The following is a 25,016-nucleotide window of genomic DNA, read 5'->3' as shown; positions in this document are numbered from 1 at the left end:
CCAGCAATTATATAATCCTGTTTGGCCTTGGCCTCATCTGAAAGTGCTGTGAAAAGCTCTCATGAAATCAACCTTCAGGAAAAGACTTGGGTTTTTTATAAGGAAATTATTTACTAGCTTAAAGGATCATAAAGGAAGAACCTTTCCTTAGAAGGTTCTGCCCTGAGAAAATACATATGGGGCCTGTCTGATTCTGTGGGGACTTAAGTATTACATACTATGTTTCTCTCTTTATTTTCTTATTCAAAGGGCTATTTTATTAATCTACTTGTTGTCAGCCATTCTTTCTGAAATCCAGAAAGAGCCCTGCACTGTATTTCTCTTCATCTCTCTCACACCTTACCACTAACCCAGTGCAAAACAATGTCTTACATGGATTTTTAAAAATCTTTTTGCTGTAATAGTGGAAAATAAAAAGTCTGACAAGAAAAATATTTGGAAAGCAACTAAATGAAAGTCTAGATTATACTATCATTTGCACCATTACTTCTGTAAAACCGATGTTCCAGTCAGGACTGGCTTTGTGGTGCATAATTGGACAAATTCAAAGGAACAATACTTACTCTGGAGATTTTCCACCAAAAAGCCCTGGTGCTACCAGAAAAGTCATAGGGATAGGATCTGTGAACATATGCCTTAATGAGAACATCTTCTGAGATCTTTGGGCTAAGAATGCAAAAGGTTGTTTTGTCTACCCATTATGCAAAGATGGAGATATTTTGTACTATAATAGGTACGGTTATGTTGTTTGGGCATACCCTAGAGATACTAAAACAAAAGAGAATAAGTACCTGTAAAATGGACTGCTGGTGTTATAGAGGCACAAACTCACACTTTATTTTCTCCAACAAGGGCAGAGATAGTCACTGTCTTGGATAGTCACCCCAAAAGGCACATCTCAGGGCTGGGAGGTGGAAGTATCATGCTCACCCCTCACACTGTGGACCTCCAGGTGAGGAGGAACTACATGGTGCATCCATGGTGGAGACAACAGTGTCTCTGGAGCAGAGTCTTCTCATAACCATGGGCAAGCCTGGGCAGAGCACCCAGTAGAACCTCAGATTTTCTCAGATTTTCTCAAATTTTCTCTGAGCTTCTCCCCCAGGCTTGCTGCCTTCCAGCAACCAGGTGACCAGATCACTCAGCAGCCTTCACAGCTGTACTAACCCAATGAACCTTTAAACCTGAAACACAGCTCATGCCAGGTAGATTTTTTTAAATGGTAATGGTAATGGGTTAAACTGGTAATACAAACCATTCTCATGAGACAGATGTGTCTAGGGTATGATTTTATGTCCAAGCTGTGGCCTTGGTACCATCTGGTTTAGTGGTATGGTAGCCCCAGCTACTGTGGTTGTGAAGCCACAGGATAATGATGTAACGCATGGGTGGCTCACACATGATCTGTGCTGAGGATGGGAATGTGCTTAGATAGTGAGTGCAGTAATAAAACTCAAGATTTTCACACTTATTGCTTCTTTGCTTCTATATTCACAGCCTAATACATGGTTTGATCTCATATGAACTGCCCCACTGGCTTCTAGATGCTTGCAAAAATAAAGATTCTATAAGATACAGAATCATTCTTAGAAATTTGATGCAAAGAAAATGTATTTCTTTTGTGGCTTCACCTTAGCCATACAATACCCTCAAGATATTAGATTTAATGAAAACATTACTCTTGTACTGCAGACAGCAGCTGGGAAATATGACCAGAAAAGTAAAGAAGGCAAAGAAAATGTACCTCAAGTATTCTTTAAAAAAGAACTTTCCAAATTCTAATTTTTGCATCAGCCTCTTGATATTCTTGCAGCCTGACTCATAAAATGCTGAGTGTGTGTGGGAGAGGCAGAGAGGGAGAGAAGGGATGGCACTGCCATTTAAAAAATTATTATAAATGGATAAAATGCCAACTGTCTGCATTTTACCCTAAAGATATCATTAACTGGCCAAGATTATTGACATTGTCTGTAACTAACAATGCAAAAATGATTAGTTTTGTTTCTGAAATTTAAAGGAAACTGTCATGAGACTTGATAGCAACACATTCGACTTGCAAGGAACAGCTCAAGTCAGGAGTTTTCTAGACAGCTTTAGTGATGTTTCTTTTTTTGTTCAAAACAGAAATTTAAAATATGTGCTTGCACGATCACGAGAAGTCTGGATTGCCATAAAGCAAAAATTTGCAGTATCATTTAGTTAGCTGTGTTTGTATCATTTACTCCCTCTTGCTTCTGCTGACATGAACTGGTTTTGTTTTCTTTTCTGCAGAAGGGCTTCACCCCTGGCTGTCACCCACCACAACATCCTGCTGGCGCGCGGGCTGCAGACCGCAGGGAGGAAGGTTTGACTTTTACATCCAAATGCAAACCCTGCTGTCTTTGGCTGCTTTCAAAATGTAGGGGAAGCACGTCCTGTGCAGGCCTAAACTTAGCAAAGGCAGTGGGACTGTGGTGTTGCCATGCTTTAACCCTTCATTCTCTGTGCCTCGTGTTCTTATACTTTTGAGACAAGATGTATTCAGTAATGTCAATAAAGCCATCAAGACCCATACTAGGGTGCACATCTATGAATGGGGTCCCAGGCATGACTGGGAGATCTTTTTCTCACTATGCAAGGTGTCTGAAAGGGAACCAAGAAATGTGTGCTACAAACTTATGGGTGCCCTCCAACTTGAAACATTCTATGACTTTATAAACTGCCAAAAGTGTTCATAGAGAAGAAAACAACTCTGAGAAGTCCCACTACAGCAGATTCCTGCTATGGGGCCAGCTGGCTGGACATGCTTGAGTGGAACACAATGCAAATGTGAGCACACAGAGAGCCTTTGTTTTCCAGACACGAAGACACAGGTTAGGGAATCTCACTCTTGGTGCTGAGCAAACTGTTCAACCTCAGTGTTGCTTGACACAGAAGCACAGACCAGCTTCCCAAGGAGCCTGAGGCACAGCTATTCACACAGCAATTTTTCTTCACCTGCTGACATTTTTTGGCACACCATGTGCCATGCAGGGGCCTGGCAGCAACTTGCACCCACCCACTGCTGATGCTCTCACCCCCTTCAGGCCAGAACCAATTCCTCAAGATAATGAATGTTGTCTGAGTGGGTGCTTAAGGAGAAAATTACAGACATTTTTGTATAAAGCTAAGGACTACTCAGTGTCCCAGCTTCCCAGCACACATCCTTGGTTGACTTTAGACATGTGTGTCTTGATTCCTTGTGGTCATGTGTCACCCTGTGTCACATTGGTGCTCAGTGGAGACAAGGTGGCAGTTTCTCCGGGTATAGGAAGGTTTGCATGATTTTAGGTTCCCAGCAAAGTTTTCCAGTGAAACCTTTGGTGCCTGTGGATTTGGAGCTATTAGACTACCTTGCAAGATGTCACATACTTGAATTTAAATATTCCCATGCCACTGAAGTTACCTGGAACACAGTTATTTCTATGTTTGTATCTTAACTTCTGTGTGAACTGCTTCAGGGTGCTGAAGTCCTGATGAATTGTGGTGAGTGTCTTCAATAACTGTTGACTTTGTTTTTTTCTCCTAAGAAAACTGAAAGCAGATTTCCAAGAAAATCATACTGGGCTCCAAAATATAATTTTATAAAGGAAGCTTTTTAGAACATCAGCTGCAGAGATGGACCAAGGCCTCTTGACTAATGAAGACCTGGTAGGCATATGTCTTCTATTACCAAAACTTTGAAAAAGACCTAATTCTGCAAGATACAGACTATCAATTTTACTAATATGTTTTTCTGTGGGATTTAGCAGACTTAGCAAAGACCAGGAAATGCAGATCACTGTATTCAAATATAATTGTCATTTTACTGCATGTTTCCCGACTGGGAAAAAAGTAGTCAGATTTTGAGTACCTGTTGTACCAATAAGTATGCATAGTATGCATATACAATTACATGGTACCTACCATTGTCCTCTCTGCAGAAGAGCTTTAAGCATGGCAAGGTGGCAGCAAAACCCTTAGTGTCATTCAGCTTTCAGTGGTTGTGCAGGAAGAAACTTCAAAATGGAACAAGGTCATGGACATAATGCTCTATATTTGTGAAAATGCTGTACTGGAAAATGCTCAGGTCTGACTCTAAGCATTTCTCTGAAAGGAGTTTTAATCTGGATCTGATGTGACAAGACTCAGCAGAGCATTTGTAGGTCGAACGACTCCCTCTCTAGGTTACCAGGCTGTATTTGAGTCACTCAGGTGCTCTGGCAGAGATAAGCATAATCTGCAATGACATCTAGGCTACACCAGAAGATAATGCTGCTTCTGGTGTATTACTCAAAATGTGTGCAAGCAGACTGGTTTGGGCTGCTTAAATAAGCATTTGTGACTAGAGCTGTACTCAGAGTGGCAGAACTAAACTGAACCACCACCCTCAGGAAAACTTTATTAGAATAATTTCACATTAAGCAGTTTATGTAACTAGATGTTAGAAACACTGCTTTCCAGAAACACTGTCAAGCACTTATCCTCAAATAACCCATTTGACTTATTTTTAAACTAGAGTTACCTGGAAATACTGACTATACAGAATCCTGGAAATCATTGCACTGGAGCAACTCTTCAACTTGCTCTTGACTTTCTTTGAGAATGCCATTTCAGATCAAAATGATGAAGATATCTTGCATTAAAAATCAAATCATTAGGAGATCTAAACTGCTGTGGTTTTTGCTGCTGATAGAAAAGGCAGAATGAATTTTGCAAAATTACTGACTTCGCCAGTTTCCAAAAGAAACACAAGATTTTTTTTAAGTCCTTGAAAGCATGATTCCTACCATGTTATCAGACAAAAGATTTTCAAGTAATTCTGAACATAACTTATGCTGGAGACTGTGGAACAAACTTTTAGGACTGTTTTATATAGTAGGTGGAGATATACAAAGATATCATTAAGCTTTAGTGTTTTGGTATTGAGCCATAAGGACAGTCCTGTGACAATCATGTGGTGCCATCTTAGCAAAGGCTCTGAAACTGTTTAAACATGCTTAATATTTTGTGCTGCCAGAGTAGAGGAGAATCTCAGCCTATTTATAAAACATCCAACTAATTTAAAATTAAACCACTAAATATCAGTGGCAATATAATAAGTTTTCAGTATGTAAAAACTTCCTGCTTCTCTTCTTATTATTATTTCCTTCAAGTGTTGGTTTTTTTTTTTGTTTGTTTGTTTGTTTTTGTTTTTGTTTTTTGTTTTTTGGGGTTTTTTTGTTTTTGTTTTTTGTGGCAAAGATTTACACAGGAATGAATGGCAAAAGTGACATTGCTGTCATCAAGTGAAATCCCTCAGAGCAGAAATACTATCTCCTGCAAAGCTTTGGAGGGAACATGTGAAACAAGCAAAACACAACATGAATTTTCAAAATTCATTCCAATTAGAGAGGCACATAAAATATAGTGTTGCATATATTTCAATCCTTGCTTTGCTCATGCTCCTAGCAAAACAAACAAACAAAATTAAAATAACTATGCTCACAGAAGAAATAGCTGCAAAGTTTAAGATGTCACCACCCCCCTACAAGAGGTTATACATTCCTGCACCTCAGCAGCTTCACAGCTTAGTTAAAACTCCTTTGAAAAGCACATTTATCTCCAGTTACTGGACTTTGTACAGAAACAGCAGAGTGAGTGTGAGTGCACACACTCCATCAGCTACTCTAACAGTCCCATCTGAAGACATGCACAGGTGACATCTTAGATTGTATCGGTTAGCTTTGCCTGGAGCTCATCCAACCTCTCTTCAAGTTTCCACCATGCTCTCAGATCTTACGAAGACTGAATTAGCCTAGCTACACTTCCACTGATTTGCCAGCATTATCCAAGGCAGGTCACAGCCACTGATACATCTTATGCTGTTGTCCAAAATCTCTGATTCTTCCTACTTCCCCACAGTCAGAATTACTTTCTGTTTTGGAATGACTGGTGCTCCTGGCTGACCTGCAAACTTCCTTCAGACCCATAGCTGGCAAGATCACAAACGCATCACAGAGGAGTGCTGATTGTACTACTGGTTATAGAAATAGCTAATTCCTTCCCCCAGCTTTCTATTATTGTATCAAGTGCTTCAGGAACTACGTCTCATGTCCAGGCCATTTGCTGTGGAAATTGTTTCCTTAAAAGATACGTTGTCCCATGCATGGGAAGAAATGTTAGTATTTGATTTTCTCTGTGGAAAAAAATAAATTACAAAGTCAACAGTGCTTGTATATAACCTGAAGTGAAAACCCCACGCAATTCTGAAGCCAGTAGATACTGGATTAAACTTTGCACTGGAGGCAAATTCTTAGATATACATCCTTGTTCCTATTGTTCCTCTCCTGCTTTCAGAATCAGAGAGAAAATGAAACTCAACTGCCTCTGGCAGTACACAAGCCACATTCTCCTCTGATTGTTACAGATTTATTTTAATTCCAAGTTTCTCTGTCTCTTTTTACATGGTGTTCCCAGAAGCCCTGAACACTTTTATTAGTATTGTTAAAATAAATCTAAAGTAAGAGAGACATAAAGGTCTCTCCATAGTCCTGTTTTGGCTCCAACTCAGCACTGAGCCTTACGTTTACTGGTTTGGTTTTTACTAAATTTTCAAGGCTGAACCCTTCAGAGTTTAAAGAGCTGTCATGGGCTTGCACAGAGAGCTACTTCCTGTCTGGGATAGGTTGGTACCCTCTGTACCAAAACTGGCATCTCAGACAATCAAAAAGCACTTGGTATCTGTCAGCATACTCAGGCTATTCTGTGAATCCAGACAATCCAGTCCCTTGCAGCAAAATAGAAGCAGAAGAAAAATCAGCTGTAGTTATCTGGCAACTCACAGCTGTCTGGTCTCACCCCTCTGGCAGGAGGCATGGGTCTCTGTCCCCCTTCTTTCTACTTGAGGAGCACAAGGGTGCAGGCACTTGCCAGCTCAGATCTGGAAGCAGAAGAGCTGCACCAGAGTGGCAGAGCACTGGAGCCAGTAAGCTGTGCTGAGCTCCTGCTCTGCTCCCACACTCCAGCTGGCTTGGACCCAGACAGCTCAAGTTTCTCTGCGTATCACTTCCCTGCTCTCCAGATTCTGGGGCCAGCACAAGCAGAGGCAGCCCAGATCTGTTTGCACACAGGATCTAAGTTGTTTTCCTGTTGCACAAAGCAGAACAAAACAAGACGAAATGGGCAGCAGCTGGAACTACGCAGCTTTGCAGAGATTCCATAACAATGCGTGTATTTGCTGGATCTGTAAATGAGGAAACACTTTTCAAACAAATTTTTCAAATTTTGCACTTGTAAAAGGCTGCTAAGGGAAATTCACCTATCCTGCAACTTTAAGAACTGCAGCTGTGGAGTGTAAGCACAGAGCAGTAAGTAGCTTGCTTACCCATGGCTGCTTTCCTTATGCAGCAACACTTTCTCCCTGCTGGAGGGTACACTTCTACCTGATAAAAAGACTTGGCAGTAAGCTAGAAAACAATCAAAAAGGCTTTTTTTCTTCCCCTCCTCTGCCACAATCTGCCTGGAGAGATTTAGAGAAAGTAGGACTTGTATGAGGAAAAGAATCACAGCCTGAAGCTGCTGTACTAACTTCGAGTTAACACTGCATGAAAGCATTCAGGGAACCTTCACCTACTTCCTTCACAAGTCTAGAGGACAAGAAAATGAAAGTATATGACTGTGCCACAGATGAATGAGGTACATTTAACATTCATGGCTTTTTCTGCACAATCTGGTCATCCAAAGGCCAGTCATTCTTCTACTGAATCACGCTGCAAAATTATTTCTATCTCACTGTTGTGCTTTCTGAACAGTTGCCTAAATATGCTCCTTGCAGTAATTCAGTTTGCTTTCATTTCAGATTGCAAATAAAAAGAGAAACCAAAGCAGTAAGAGTAACACAAATTTAAGTATGTGCTTCTATTTTATACTTTCATGGCACATTTTCATTTGTAAATATTAAATTACCAGTCGTCTTCTTCACATGTTGAAAATAACAACCAGAGAGAGAATTACCTGAGATTAAAAAAAAAAAAAAAAAAAAAAAAAAAAAGGACAAAAAAAAAAAAAGAGAAAAAGATCTGGCATATTTTACATTACTCACATACAGTACTATTTTAGGAAGACTTACAAAAGGAAATGTTTTCTAAAAAAGGACAGTTTTCTTTTGACTATAAAGATATAGAAAATACATCAAAATGCCTTGGAATGATCAGCCTTATTAAGAGTATGTGGCAAATCAAACAATCGTTTGATTGATCAAACTGTTTCAAGCAATTCCATGAACACATAGCTGAAGCACTGCCTCAGTCCTGCAGCAGCATGATATCCACGTTGTCATGAACACCCTGTAAAAGCAGCTCTCCTTGGTAAGTGACAATCTTCCGTCGTTTGGCTGCCTTAAGTGTCCCCACCAGGGCTTCAAAGAGGTTGGCACACTTCTCATCAGCAAACAGCACACCGAATTTCACGCTCACTTGTCCATCAGCATCTAAATAAAAGACATAATATAGATTTCCTTCAAGTTAGGAGATTACTGGGAAGATAAGGTGACACAGAGAACATTGAAAGCAAGCTCCACTGTGTTTTCCAGTTTGTTTGGGATCATATTATGAATGCTGATGACAAACAGTAGACAGAACTCCTGCCTAATCTAACTTTGCCTTTCCTTCCAGACACTTGTATCAAGGACCATATATCTGCTCTGTTTACTTTTATTGATGATCTGAAACCTATGACAAGCACAGGCTATTGAACCTCTTCACAGTGTTTGGAGGAAATTAGTTTTAAATAATTAAAATCCTAGAATATCTCAAACTGAGGGAGACCTATAAGGATTAAATCCAACACCCTGCTCCTCCAACCTATATCTAAACCATACATTAAAATATTTTTTTCACTCATTAATCTTTATGGGTCACATTGAAAAGGCTGCAATGTGAATTTTCACACAAAGCAAAAATTTAAAAAGATATGTTAAAGGCATGTTATTCCTAAAAGGCAGATACAGTCATACAAAATGCAAGATGTACATATGCATTCAGGTTTTGAAAAACAAGTGGAACTGAACAAATGGCACCAGAACTGACATATAGGAGCAGGTAGCACATCCACAAACTGCATAAATATTTGGAAAGAAATAGGAGTTTTAGCAATGAAAAACAATCTTAAGAGAAAATAGTACCTTCTAAGCAAATTTAAGGAAGTTGGAACTACATATATAACTCCTGGATTAGTTTTAGTCATGTGGACCAATTTTTTCCAAATAATAAGATCATGAACAGAATTGAAACACATGAATTCTGAAGTAAAGAAGTTACCAAGCAAGGAGGTGGAAGGAGAAGGTGCAGCTTTCTTCTGTGGTGACTGTAGCAAGTATTGAAAGCCTAAAGAAAAGGTAACTCTCGTGGCTGATTCAGGATTCAGGGAGCAGAATTTCAGGCCTATATCCTCTCTGCTGCAGAAGCTTAAATGCTTAAATTTATAACAGAACTACTTTAAAGGATGGAACCCAGGCAGTACCTTACAGTCCAAAATGAAGTACATATGCACATTTTCAGGTTACCTGCTTATTTGAATTTGCCAAGTACTTAGTTTGATGTAGCATGACTACATTTGTATGACATGCATGCATGGTGGCATGTATGTACATACATGCATCTCTACTGTGACCACATCCATACAGAGATACTACAATACTTACTTTTGGTCCCCAGCCGCCGAATCTCCTCAACTAAGAGGCTAATTTCATGTTCCACATTCATTGTGATCTAAAAGGAAAAGAAAAATTAGAAATTTATAAGGAATCCTGTAAATCCTTTGCACTGTTCTGGCACATTCTCAGTTCTTTAGGAATGTCACAACACTTCATAAATCCCAGTAGCCTGGAGATGAACGTCTACAGGATAATCTAGGATTTTAGTCTTGAACAAAGAGCCTCTGCAGCTCTGCATTTGAAGGGAACAGAACAGAAGTTACAATCTTGTTACGTTCTATACATAAATACAATGAGCCAGTCTCAAAATATAACAGATGTGGAAAGGTCAAGGAAGAGGAGAGTTGTTTGTTTTAAGGAATGAGCTTAAGCTGCCACAGAATCAGAGCAACTCACTAACATTACAGGTCTTCAGGGGCTTTGCAACTTTCCATCGATGGCCTCAATTAAAATGGAACATCTGCCTTTAAATTTCTCTCTGGGATATGTGGTAGGTTTGGTTTCTTAAACCACACCACAGCTTTCTACATATGCTGGGAAGATACTGCAGACATGTATTGCTGGTTACAGACACACATGGTGTCTGAAAGGACAGCAACTCCTGCATACCTGCTACTGAAAGCAGAACTGATCCAAACTATGCAAGTGACCTAAGGCCATCAACATTTTTGCCATTCAAAATGATCCTGAGAATTCACTACACTGCCAAACCTATCTGGGGCACCTCTTTTCAGCAATTTGCACCAATGTCTTACAACAGTTTAGCCATATGTAGCACAGCATTTGGCAGCACTACAGTTACACACAACACTACCTGGCTGCAAAGCGCCCAAGGTTGACAACTGCAGACACCTGAATGGTGTTTTATGGCCTATCCTGTGCAAAACAGCACCAACACAATGAAACCTTTAGATGCTGAAGCCCTTAAGCAAAAACTGGCACTGAGGTAAGCACAAGAAACTGGGCATCACAAACAAAGCAAAGCATCAAATGCAGCTTCCACGAGTGCCAACAATGCAGCCTGGAACAAAAGCCACTGAGAGCTTCTGGAGCTGAGCACTAGCTAAAAAGGGTTCAGTGAGTATTTCAAGAAACTGGGACTTCTGCACTAGTATGAAAGTGGAGTTAAAAAGTAGACATTTGAATGTATCACAAACTCTTCCTAAGAGAAAAGCTTCCCCTCCTTTTTTTTTTTTTTAATTGAATTAAATTGGTAAAGGTGATGTAGTTCCACTTCCTGACCCCTTATGATTTACACAAGAGGAAAAAAAATCCTTTGCAGCACAGCCTGATTTTTAGATCCAAAATTAACGTGCAAAAATTTTTTTCTTCTTAACATGCAAAACTGAGCAAGCTTAATTATCAGCATGGGTTCTGGGCAAAGCCCCAGGTGAACCACAAGTTCATCCCTAGTGCACGGTATCAGCTGCAGACCGACAGGTGACACTGACACTGGATGTGCTGCCGTGGGACCACCGCTGCAAAGGGCAGGGCAGCAGGGCTGCACAGCTGCAACTGCCTTAGGTGAACTCCACAAACTTCCGGATTTCGTTGGACTCTGCACTAAACAGATCAAGTCAGCAAGGAAAATATGACCCATCTCTTAGAAAGCTTACACTCCTTTTATTTGTCAGACCGCCAGTTTTGATATTGGTCATCACAACGGCATAATTATCTGCTCTTTAAAGACGTTCTTCTCACTTTAAAGGCTCATTTTTACGTTCAGCTCTTTAAATTCACTTTGATTCCTAATTATTTTCATACACGTACATCATCAATATAAACAGCATTATTTAGAACAAAAAATGTTAAATTCTACATTATTAGGCAAGACTTTTGAGATCATAGGAGCATGGCTGAGCAAGGAGTAGGGATGCTCGGCATTTCAAAACTCAAATATTTGTTTTATACTGTAGATGCTCAACACACCGACTATCAAAAGTGCACGCCAGCTATTAGACTCTGGTACTCCTGACGCCAATACACTGTTGCAAGGCAGTATGTGGAATGGAAATTAAACTTCTCCTTATATGGCAGGAACGCGCCGAACGCCGCGAGCACACACCCGCGCGGACGCATCTGTCACCCACGGCGCCGACCTGTCCCCTCGCAGGCACTGATGGCCCCGGCGCCCACCGCGCTGCGAGGCAGAGCGCGGCTCCCTCCCCGCATCCCGGCGGGATCCGCTCCCGCCGCCGCCGGCGCAGGGAGCACCGGGAAGCGGCCTCGCCCGGGCGAGCGGCAGCCGCACCCGCGGCGCGGGCAGCGCCTCTGCCCCGGCGCGGAGGGAGGGAGGGACGGATGGTCGGACGGTCGGACGGAGGGACGGACGGTCGGACGGAGGGACGGACGGCTGTCCCCGACCCGCTCCCGCCCGCCGGCACTCACCCGCTGCCGCTGCTGTGGGCGCTCGGAGCCGGCGGAGCCGCGGGGCCGCGGCGGGCGGGCCCGGCGAGGGGCGGGCGGAGGTGGCTCTGCCCCGCCGGGCCGCGCCGCCTCCCGCCGCCCCGGGGCGGTGCTCCCGCCCATCTTGGCTCTGCCCGGCCGGGATGCTGCGGGAGCGGAGTGCTGCTGCCCTGCCGGGACCCCTCTCCCCGTGCCGCGCCGTGCCGTGGGTGAATTCTTCCCGCGGCACGGGCGTTACTGAGTTTGCTAGGTGCGATAGTTGCGTATTTTAAGATTGGCTTTTCGCAAATGTTACAATGAAAATTATAGGTGTAATGTTAGAAAGTTATGCTATATTAATTATCTTACGTAGTTTTAGGTTACAACCTAATGTTAAAATAGAGACTATGTATGTGGGGGAATTCTGTTTTTGTTTTTTTTTTTTTAGGAATGAGATACTCACTTCGAGGAACACCTAAATCTTCCAAAGGAGAGGAATTTATGGCTTCTTATCAGAAGAAGCTAATTTCTATAGGCCTCGCTCAGACTGGAAGATTCCAGGGGATTAAAGGAAACAGTTGACATACAACATATATGATAGATGAATATGCAACAAGTGTATTGCTTTAAGGGTGATTCCTTTGTTCACTAGTTATGCTTTTCGTGACTTAGTGTCCAAGAACATCCGGACATCTGTAATTCTTTGCTTTTTCTATTGTCTTGTAATTGTCCTAACTCTAAACTTTTTTACTCGTATTATTATTTTTATAACCATTTTATTATTACTAAAACTTTTAAAATTTTAAAAACCAAGTGATTGGCGTTTTTCACACCAGGTAAAACACTTTCCAAGGCCAGCCCTTCAGCAGCTGCTCGTTTTCCTGTGGGTCAGCTTTCTATAATTTACCGTCTTGCTTCCATCACTCTCCATCCATGCCCCGAATTCCCCATCTCTGCTGGCTTCCCCAGGTGATATGCCACATTCCTTAGGCTCCCCACGTTTATTTTCTCCTAGAAAACTAGTTCTCCTTCCAAAGAAATGGAACGAGCTAAGTTAACACCATTTACCATCAATAAAATTGCGATGCAGTGTATCTGTGTTTCCATTCAGCACACATATCATTGCGCCCTACCCTGCAGAAAGAATGCAACTTATTTTTTTGTCTTGTTTCATGGCATTCACTGCTACTCTTGTCTCTTCACCTCATAGCAGCGTTTACATCCTCTCTCCAGGAGTCAGGCATTTAAGCTGAGAGCTGCATTACCTCCTACAAAGCAATGAAGCTGCCGCCAGCCCCCCAGGGTCAAGGTTTGTACCAAGGCTCTCCCAAAAATTCTCACTGCCGAGGCTGAAGGCATTGCCGTTGCCAGCTGTCTCTCCCACCTCCTCACCAGGCATGACTGCCCCTAAAGCACAGTTGACAAAAGAAACTGTTTCCAGCCCTTGCAATTCAGTTTTCATGTGCTAGTTTCTGAAGGTGAGGCTGAGATTCTTTCTCAGACTGTGAGCTGTGCCCATGGGGGCTGGTCCCCTATTACATTCTCCCATCCCAGGTGTGAGTAGGAATAAATAGGTGATGGCACCTCAAACCACTACAGCAAGCTCTGCTAGGGCTCAAACCTGCAGCTAGATAAATTGATTTGCAAGGGATATTTTGGATGGTGTTTTCATGAAAAGATTAACTTTTCCACTGAATAATCACTATTTATCAATCAGTTACAGAATCTTTGGTAGTTAAAAAAAACCCCCAAACCATACTGCTTTCTGGTTTCAATATGCTATAAAGATATTTTGCATCAGTAAGGGGTACTCTTCGTGAAAAAAAAAAAAAAAAAAAAGCTTTGATATTAAGGAAAACAAGATTAAAAGGGCTACATTCCTAAGTTGCTAAGAAAATAAATGAAATTTTAATCTATCTGAATTGAATCAAAAGATATTGAAAATTCCCAGGAGAATGTAGTATCTGAAGAGCACTGATGCTCTGTGCATACAATGCTATATGTGTGTACTGCTTTTCTAAGGTCTTTGTTATGTTGGCTGACAAAATGCTAAATGCTACAGTAAAAAAGGGTACTTTTTGAGGTAGATCTGAGATAAAGCTTTTAAAAGTGAATCTGATAGTATGTTACCAAATACATCAAAGATTCCAGTTATTTAGCAGTATAGAATAAAGAACAAAACCTTTTGATTTTGTTGTTAACTACATGCTTTCAGTTGCACATAATCTAGATTTCTTAATCATCAAAAAACTCATTACATTTGCACAAATAATGTAGGCCTTTGCACAATGTGATTCTTATTATGGATAATTTGTTTGATCAAGTAATAGTTTGTGCCTTTCAGACTAAAGGCATTATTATTATGCTGATAATGAAATCTGTATTAAAAATTCTTTTCAGTTTTGACTCATAGACCCTAATTTATATGAAACATCAACTATATATCTGAGAAAGATGCAGAAAACTTCATACTTCTTCATCTTATTTTCTTCTAACATATTTTTTTGAGTAAGCCTAATATATTTGTTTTTATTCTGTCTTTTGAAAAGGAAGTGTTATTCCTAAGTATTTGTCCCCAGGCATGAGGAGATTATTGAAACACTTTTGTTATTATTTCTTTCATGGCCCTTCCTAGTCATGTAATGTTAAAATAGGTTAATAAGAAGTCAAAACCATCTGTTACCATGACAATTAAGGTAACAGATACTGCCAAAGTACAAAAATTAGCTGGGCAGCATCAGAACTCAGTGACTGATTATGTCATTACAGGGGCAGCAGCAGTGAGCAGGAAACATGATAATTATGGAGATGGTGATTTCCCATCACTCTGTTTCCACAAATTGATGCTGTCTTAAAAATGAAAGAAGTGCAAAATTGTCCTTCACAAGCTCACAGGACAGACATGGAAATATTGCTCATACATATTTCATATAACTGGTGAAGGTCATCATCAGACTTATAATTCATTATGCATTTTAGCTGTGTGAGTGCTCCCTAAAACTCATGAGATTCTTCCTTAAAACAGACTATTCTGATTTGACCTTCCTTGGCATGTCACTTCATTCTTACTATCCCCCCAGATGCCCATGAAGGCAGCCAGACAGAGGAATTATGCACAATGTAAAAAACATCACTTGAGAACAACACAGTAGACATAGTGCATCTGATCAAACCATCAATTTAACTGGACATTTTGCCTCCAGCAGGGACCAAGAGAAGGCATTTGGAAAACAGTGCAATCAATGAAAACTATTGGGTTTTCTCCTGGCTCCTGGCATTTACTGGAGCAAGTAATTATTCTATCTTCTCCTTCCTCCACCACAGTCCCTAATTTAATCTCATATAAGATTAATGTGTCTCCATGTTGCTGATCCTTCTTGTTTCTCTTTATAATTTTTCAAACAATTCTGTGTTACTTTCTGGGGCTGAAGTAGCAGAACTGTCAGTATTATTCAGCATGTAGTTATAGTATATACAAAAGATGTAAGAATGCTTTCTGTTTTGTTGTCACTCCCAATAATAAAAATTCCCAACATTTTACTTGACTTTTTGAAAATATCTAAGTGCTATGCACAATGGTTTCAAAAACTATTTCCAAAGTGGTGGTAATTAATTGTTCTGTTACAGATAATTAGGATTACTCTCCCCGTACACTATTTTCCATTTTTCAGTACCATCAGGTATTTAGTGTGTAATTTAAAATAGGATCACACAAATTTCTTCACCTCCTTTCCCATGTCTTCAATGACAGCTTTGAACAGCACAGAAGGTCCAAACAGAAATGGTATTAAGAGCACCCTAGTAATTAGTAACCTCTCTTGGTCATGACTATCAGTTGACTACCAGCTTTACCTCTTTGTCTCCTTCTACCTTTCAGCTGTTCATTGATTCTGAAAGGATTCTGAATAGCTTCTCACCCATGAGAAATTAGCTTTATAAAAGTACTTAATGTTAGAGTAAACACATGGTAAACATATTTGTTGTTACAGGTTTCTCCAGAGACAGGTGTGTAATACCATTAGGGCCAAGCCTGAAAAATTTAAGGGAAAGTTATAATGTCATTTGCTAGATAATGGCCATTTATATTGTTTTCCAGCATATATTAACTAGACAGCCTCACTTTACTAGTGTATATTGATAACCCATGCTGTTCTTTTTTTGTATAATAATGTTACTTTTAATTTTTGTTGTATTATATGTGCTTATGTGCAGGCAGGCATAAGCATCACATGTGCATACACATTATTTTCTGTTGAGATCCTCTCCAGCCAAAAACCATTAGAACTGACACCATGATTGCAGATTTCACTGCTAGATGAGATCATCTTAACATCTTTCTTACATAATCTTACATAATTACTTTCATTTTACAACACTTTTTTTTTTGACATGTTGATTTACTAGAGACATTCATTTCTGCTGCATGTGCCTGTTGTCTCGTCCCCTCGCTTTAACACCAGTAACTTGTACCTGTTCAAAGTGCCAGATTCTCCTTACTATCTCCAAAGCTGGATGGAAACTGTGGTGCTGTGATTCAAACAGGAGTGTACAGATATGTCTTGTCTTAGCCCAGCCCCATCAGGTATCTGTGCCATCGACCTGCCCTGAGTCACTTCTCACCATGGGCGTTGCACCCATTGCACGGGTGTGCAGTAGGGTTATGACTCAAAAGCCACATCAGGCCAGGCTAAAATAGGTCTTAAAAGTCTTCATATGATTTAAAGATTTCAAGTGGTAGAGGATCTACTGCATTCCTTTTTCCTGTGGACTTTGTAACCACACAGAAAATGTAAGATATCTGTTTCTAGAACATGACAGGGTACAATGAGAAATTAAAATTCAAGTCAAGGCTGTTATACAAAGCTGAGTGGAATAAGTAATATTCAGAGAGTATGGATATTGGGGCAGTCAGAAGAATGGCCATATTTTTTGAGACAAGCCAATCAATGAGGAAAACAGCACTCCATATCCAAAGTATCTTCATAGTTTTTGGTCCAATCACTGTTTTCCTTGACCACTCTCTCTGTCTTAACTCAGCAATTGTTTCAAGGGAGAAAGTAATTTAGCCAAATGAAAAGCATAGTGATGCTCTGGAAAACTTTCCATAAATTTGCATGTAGAGTCACATTTTAAAATATTAATTATATGGGTTCTTAGCTTTAATTTTCATATAATGACCAAAAAAGACCAAACCAAAAGAGAACAATAGGAAAAAAAACCCAACACTTTCTCTTTTTTTACTTTCTCAGTGAGTTGAAAAAGTAACTTAGCAAAACATAAACATTTCTTTTAATGTAGAAGGAAATAGGCCAGACCAGCCTCAGAACAAGAGAGACTACAAATACAAACACAATGACTGCTGGCAGTGTTGGTTCTTGAATGAGCACTTCAGTTGAGGTAGATGGAATGATTCACTTAAGCTCACTGATGTCTGTCCAGGAGAGAGGACTTATTTCAGGAATGGTCTCAGTGCATCACAGCCTTCTTATTATTCACTAGGTGTCTTAAACAATATAATGCTGCTGCTTCCTAAATTAAGCATGTAAATCTTTACTACAGTGGAATAAAAAAGAGGAGTATTTAAATTCTTGAAGTAAATCACTGAAATTGCTTGCTCTACCCCTAAGCCAAGAGTAAACCTCTGCGTGAAATAACAGAAAGATGCTGTATCAATACAAGCTAAAAGACAAAGTTCATAACATTAGTTATACAGCAAACCATGTGTCTGAGAGCAGTTACTTGAAAACTGTAAGATTGACCCCAAAGCCTTTCTCAACAGGCACAAAGTCAAAATTAGCTGGGTGGTGATGCTTTTCTGCACAAAAGGATGTGAAGGAAAGTGGATGTGCGTGAATGTTTTGAGAGAGCAGTGCATCAAACAGTGTTTGGAGACAGTTTACAAAGAGAAAAAAAATGTATAAATAGCTGATTTTATATAATGTGTTTTAGATTGTTTATATAATGTGTTCTTAGATTGTTACAAGAGCTGAATATTTGAGAGAGAGCCACATGAAGACTACTTTCTCATACTCCTGGTGTCAAAAAATCCCATGTGGCAAGAAAACAGCAGCACATGTCCCGATCTCCAGACAGCATGGGAGCAGTTGAATCATTCAGACCTTCTGTCCTCTTGTTTGGTATGCATCATGAAAAAAAAATCACCTCCCTTTCTCCTTTCCCTCTACATATATACATACTCATACCGATATTCTGGGGAGTTTTTCAGAAAACCAAAAATACAGGCTTTCCATAAAAGATGTCCAATAATGGCAACAGAGATGACAGTTACATTAATATGGAATTACTATTCACATTCATATCAAATATAGTTGTAGATGTAATATCTTTAATTTTTGGTTTCATATAAATTTCCTCCCTAAAGCTCAGGCATTTATCATGAGTCATGGCAGAAGTATATAAAATCTTTTCCTGGAGGAAATCTTATGGAAATGGAACTGTGGATTTGCATTTGTCAGAATGCATTTACTTAGCATATGAAATTGTGTCATGGCAGAAGTCATCATAGTAATTTTTTTTAATTGGGGAAATGTCAAGACCTGCTGACCATGCAATCATGGTTTACAGAAGTTTACAGTTGGCTAAAAACAGGGAAGAAAATGTTCTTTATCACTGGATTCATGACAGTTAATGATCACTTAATTCAAGTTTAAGGATCAGTTTTGTCTGTAATTTTGCTTATCTGCATTCCAGGTTCTTAGCTGAAAAACAGTACTTATGGCACATATCACACCATTTGAATCTGATAATATTTGCAATTGCACTGAATTTATATTCTATTTTTAAGTCACAAACAGAAACACTTGTATACAAATTGCCTTTTAGGAATTCTTTTCTGGCTTCAAGATACAATGCCAGCACTGAAATCCAAATGAGGTTCAAATTCACATGTCATCGAATTTTATTAATTTCACTGGCACTGCAGCCACAAGTCATTTGATCCTAAATAATTTGATTTCCTGCTGTGTGAAACTGCAAGAGGGAACAACGATCAGACTCCCAGCATAGTTTCCCATGGAATGCTGGCAATGGTGTTGCATATTGACCTAATAGCCTAGGAGGATTTCTGTGACGGTGAAGAAGGTTAAACTGTGAGAATATCAAATTAATTTGCACTTTTATCTATGCCACATGGTTTGATTACAAATGGGACAATTTTCCTCTGCATCTAGCACCTAAGTTTTATGAATATCTCATTTGCAAAGTGAATTGCAATTGAGTATCCCAAGCTTCTGGGATAAGTCTTACCCTTTCGTATTTTTCCTTGAGGAAATTATGTCCAAGGATCTCTGACACATAGCAGAAGCTTAGATTTAAAAACACAATTAAGAAAAATATATGACCATCCCTTTGGTTTATAGTTATCCTATGTGATTGTGTTACATATACATGAATAATATTTGCTTCTGAAGGTATTGTGATGTCATATTTTGAAGCCAATATTATTTGTTCTGTCACACAAATAACACAGATGGGTCCCACTTCCTTTATGTTTACTGAAAGAAGCACAAAAGCTGTCTTGCACACAGGCAAGTGTTTTCTCTGTGAACAGTTACAGAAAATTCTCAACGCACTTGCTCTGAGTCCAAGCCTTCCTTAAGTAAGTTCGCACCAACTTGTTCTTACAGTTTCCCGCCTCCTCTTTTCAAAATGCATCATTCAAAAAAGCAAAGGTTTTCCACTGAGTGCATCATCACTATGTAGTGTATTTGGAACCAGCATATTACTCCATTGTAAGCAGTTAATCTCCATTTCAAATTTAATGGAATCTTATAAAACAATATTAGAGGACATGAAAGTAGGCTTCTGTTGATCTGCAAATTTGGCAGAAATTATATGGGTGAGGAGGGGGCTGATGATTGCAGAATTTGTGTACCTATTGCTGCTCTAAAATCCAGAAATAACTGTAATTACAGTGCTAGCAGGAAACAAATTGGAGGGGTAGTGTTTTTTTTCTTCAAACAATCAATTGTATCACAGACCAAGCAAAGTAAATCAGTGTTAATAATTAGTTAACAGTGTTAACAAAGGCTCAGTATTAGCCACTTGCATATAACAAATAGTCATCAATAAAGATTTGGTACGTTGGTTAACTGGTTACTTCAGATCAAAATGTTTCCATCACAGAGGCAAGCAGAAGGCTTGAGATTAGTGTCTCACACCAGAAGAAATGAAGGCGTTGTTTTGTTTACTCCCTTTCTGAGGAATACATATCCTTTATTTCATTACTGGGAAATAGAGCTTGTATGTGTTCCCAAGTTAAAACTGACTGCACAGGCTATTTTTCTCATGGGTCAGATGTGAGGAAACAGAACCATTTCACTTCCTTCATAATCTCTATATAAAGAGAAGAGGAAAATGGGACCAGACCTATTGTTCTTAGAGTTTCCTGCATCCTTTTCCACTATGCCTCATTCAAAAAAGCAGTGGTTTGCACTTTGAGTGCATCATCTTGATTTAGTGTATTTGGATATCTAATAATATATATATATTTTTCCAGTACATTGACAATATCAGAAAAGCCCTTATTGATATAAAGGTTGTATGTGAAAGGTAGCTTCTGATTTTGTGGGAGGGAGTTTTATGTAAAGATTATAGCTCTGCATTAAAAGTGTTCACTTTTTTTCAAGTTAATAAGATCAAACTACACAAATAAATAATCTGACAAAAAAATCTCAATAAACTATTTTTAGGTTTCCTATTCTCAGCTTTTTTTCCTAAGTCTTCAGTCAATTGAGTGGCTAGAGTAGTATGATCAAATATAAACAAGAGAAAGATTTTGAGTTATAGAATCATAGAAGCATTTAGTTTGAAAAAGACCTCTAAGTTCATCAAGTCTATCATTGCAAAACACATTTGGTGCACTCTTGGCCACCCTAGTCCCAGGCTTTTTACCAGGGCTGCAACTCTTATTGAAATGGACTGGGAAGTGGAACAAGAAATTTCTGTTCTCACTCTGTAGATGAGCTGTAGATGGAGACGTGGGGAAGCAAGCATGAGCCCACTGCGTGCTCCTGGCAAGCCCTGCTTTGCTCCCCAGTGCTATTCCTCCTATCTCTATGACATCCTCTACAAATTGATTGCAGGGATCCTGCCTGAGGCTTGCCCTCACTGTCTCTCAGCCATTTGGAATACACCTATAAAAAGAAGCACTACCCAGGTATTTACCATGAAGAAAACTAGTACATCAGTCCATGGGTCAAAAAGAGGACAAGGAGGCTGAGACAGTCTGCAACCTTTTTGTTCCTGTTCAGACTACAAGATCTAGGCTGCTACTTTAGCCAGGTAGCAACAGTGCTTAGGTTCTTGCAAAGAATCAGCACTGCTTTTTATTACAACTGGGTTTTGATCTACTGGGGAGCACAGAAGTGATAAGAATTTAGGACACAGCCCATCAGTCAGAGAGGTGACTGCATATTCTAGTAGCTTCCTGATTTAATTTTTTTCTATATGAGAGTCAAAACTGCTCTAAGTCTAAAAGAAAAGGCACATGGAAGAGTAATGATGAAAAGTGTTGCTTTTCTTCACCTTTTATTTCATATTCCAGTATAAGAGAGATATGTGCTTCATGCACTCAAGAGTATTCTCTCTTCTCTAAGACACAAATTCTGGAAAATTACTTTGGTAGAAAACACACACAAGTTGACAGTTCAATGAAAAAATGTTTGAATAGCAAAAGATGCAATCATCTCTCTGTATTTATGCACATATAGCCATTCCATCCTGCCAGTTTATAAAACACTCATTTTATGATTAATTTAAAGAACTGTAAGATCTGAACTTTTTTTCCCCCTAAAGGAACAGAGAGAAAAAAAACACTTGGCAATGATTCCACTTAAACTCAGAAAGTTGTAGCACTATGTAGGCTTAGCCCAAATTCTACCAAATATAGCCCCGCTAAAATGACTGGAACAGAACATGATGTTTCAAAAATAAAGAGTTTGCATTTATTTAGAAGACTTGAATGTGTGTTAATTAAGTGTATTTCCACTCTCCTCAAATCATGGATTTAGTTCAAATAACTTTTATTGATTTTACATTACAGGACTGTCATTAGCATTTGCTAACTGAGTCAAGTTTCAATGGTAATAGCTTTTCTTCAGAAATTATTTATACACTGACAGGAAAACTACATTCTTCTCTGATATCTTGAGATCCTCAATGCAAACAGAAGTTTCAGTTCTATGTATATTTTATGTATTTTACTATCAAATTCAAAAAATGGGGTCTGTGAGCGGTTTCTGTGCCATACAATGAAAATGCTACTGTATTTTGAAATCAAGTTCTGCCGTCAAGTATAGTGAGGTAAGTACAAGTTATGCTCCTCAATGTGATAGAATTATCCTAGATTTTATAAGAATACAGGTGAGCCGGGGATGTGTAGGTGAGGTAAATGATCAAAGGAGATGGGGGTTTGGCAGTGGGGGTCTGGGTCAGCTGCTGGAAGGACAGCCACAGCCAGGGCCAACCTTGTCCCAGGAAGCTGCTTTCATTCCAGGCTCTGTTGCAGGGCCTGGCCAGAGCTGCAATCCCTCTGCATTGCTGCTGTGCGTATCCCTGGCTGTGGGCTCTGGTGCAGACCACACAGTCCACTGCCCGGGCTAGGGCCGCAGCATGGGGCTTCTGCCAGCAAAGGGGGCCACTGCCTGTCTTGTGATCATGCATGGATCCCAGCTTCCCTTGCTAATCCCTCATAATAAAAGTGGATAAAGAGATGCAGTTGGAAATAGATCTTCAAAATAAGTCAAGCTGTTCAGAAGGGAAAAAGAGAAAAACATAAGACAAGGGACAGAAAAAAATAGCATAAAAATTAGAAAGTGTGAAGATATGAGAGTCTGTAAAATACATTAAAGTGAAGCTATATATAGAGAGGAAGACCTTTAATTATCAGACTCCTTCCTAGAGCCACCACAGATGGAGCACACAGCATCTTAATATCCCTCCTATACCTGACTGAAACATCAGAGAAATGTCACAACAGTGTTGTTTTTAACAAGTGAAGCATATTTGAAAGCACATGGGGGTGTTTTTGCTCTAGAGGAATTTAAGAAATAAATTAGATTATAGCTATCTTTAAAAAACATAAGACACAGAGGGGATTTTATATTTTATTTATCTTAACATACAAAGAACATCACTGTGGACAAAAAAAGAGGATTAATTCAATTCCTTGGGAAACTGATATTAATGGAAAATAGCTAAAAGAACAGGCTGAGTCAGATTCTGACCAAGAGGGAGAATTGCTCCGTGAAAGAGCAAACCCATTATTCCAGAATAGAGAAGGTACCAAAGCACAAGGAACAGGCTGGAATACAAACCCCATGACTATCAAAATTGCACAGGATTGTATTTCTGTCTGTGAGGAAAAAATATGCAGAACAAAAGGTTAAAGAGGGAATTTAAAAATCTTGCATAATTGATTATAACTGAAAATTCTTTAGGTAAAAAATAGCAAGATAGAAATGAAAATGTAAGCAATGTAAATGTAAGGAAAAGGATAGATGCATTTATATATACAGCTAAAAGCAGGGAATATAAAAAGAAGGGAAGGTTGAGTATGTGTGTAATATGGTAGAGATGTGAAATTTTGCTTTCAGCACTTCTTCCCACCTTGTAACCAATTTCTGACAAATTCAGTAATGTGCCAGAAGTTTCCTGAAGTATCTATTAACAACCCTAACAGATGGAAATCATTATTCAGTGGAATAATGAGGAATAATCAGGAAGGAATAATGAGGAATAATCCCATCCAGAAGGGATAACATCCTGTTTCATCATCAAGTTATGCTGCACTTCCACATTCAGGGAGCAAGAGCAAAGAGTGAAAGGTAGGAGAACAATGAGAATGGCTCAAGAATTCACGGTGACCGGAAGCTGAATAAATAAAGGTAATGGAGGTTAAGACTTTTTTCAGACTAGCTGGAACTTCAATAATGAAAACTCTAGAGCTTCAAAAGAAAAAAAGCTATTGAAGGACTACAAAGGTATTCCAAGTAATTTTTAAAAAGTAATTTGAATATAGCCTTATAATACTTCAAGGCAGTTGTTGTCAATATATAAGTAATTTTATTAATAAATATGTATGTTAGTGTCAAAAAGTACAAAGAAAAGTTAATCTCATCCCTCCTGACTCTACAAAAGTATAGAGAATATATTTATAAAAGAAGATGCAGACATTGTAATGAATAAACTGTAAATAAATATGGCAGCAAGACCAGATGAATTTAAAGTTAAATATTGCAAGGATCTATAAGGAGTTTTCATTTCAATAAGAGACTTATTTGATAGTATCATGCAAGCAAGAGACATTCTTTCCTTTTGGAAGAAACAAAGATAGTTTTAAAGATAGATAGGTGGTATTCAATCAGCTACTCAGGCAGGTAAACAGTAAAAAATCACTCTGCCTTCAATATATTCTGTAAAGGAATGCCTCTCTGAAAACTACCAAACGCATGTAGGTCTGGTAGGTTAAGGCAGAAGGCTCACCACCTTTTGACATGCAGAGATGAAATCTTCTGTAGAAATTTGCCAAAATCATAAAGAGTAAAAGTTGCTCTTTTCTAGTATCTTCCATTTGACTGCTTTAACTGAAACCCTTTCCTTTAAATGCTTTATTTTGATTGCTTTTTCTTTTCACTCAGTCAGGTGAAGTATTCGGATAAAAGAGAAAATAATTCAGTATTTGACATATACAAATTAAATGTTTAAAGGAGAAACTGGGGAAAACTGTGCAATAGTGAACACAATGGAAAGGACACTATTCATTCTGAACTAAGAATGTTTAGAGACAGTAAATGGTTTCAGCCAGGATCCCATGCATATGACAGTGCTGACACAACATTCTAGGGAGGCTGCTGATAAAGAAGTTATTATTTTCCCTTCTAGGATGTGCCTGCATGCTCACTTTGGTGAGTAACCACAT

At 39.2% G+C, this 25,016-nt stretch overlaps 1 protein-coding gene across 1 annotated transcript; it reads right to left on the bottom strand.

Annotated features, from left to right (window-relative positions):
• Positions 1-4,349: 4,349 nt before the first annotated feature.
• ABRACL (ABRA C-terminal like) lies at positions 4,350-12,158 on the bottom strand. The gene is made up of 3 exons (XM_021553055.3): positions 12,080-12,158; positions 9,680-9,746; positions 4,350-8,467 (listed from the first exon to the last, which is right to left on the bottom strand). The coding sequence occupies exons 2-3, from the start codon at positions 9,738-9,740 to the stop codon at positions 8,283-8,285; spliced, it is 246 nt and encodes an 81-aa protein (XP_021408730.1). The 5' UTR covers positions 9,741-9,746; positions 12,080-12,158; the 3' UTR covers positions 4,350-8,282.
• Between the last annotated feature and the right edge of the window lie 12,858 nt (positions 12,159-25,016).

Source organism: Lonchura striata, chromosome 3 (genome assembly GCF_046129695.1).
Source record: "Lonchura striata isolate bLonStr1 chromosome 3, bLonStr1.mat, whole genome shotgun sequence".
Taxonomy (NCBI): Eukaryota; Metazoa; Chordata; class Aves; order Passeriformes; family Estrildidae; genus Lonchura; species Lonchura striata.
The sequence above is the reverse complement of the archived record's forward strand: the minus strand, read 5'-3'. Positions and strand labels throughout refer to the sequence as shown.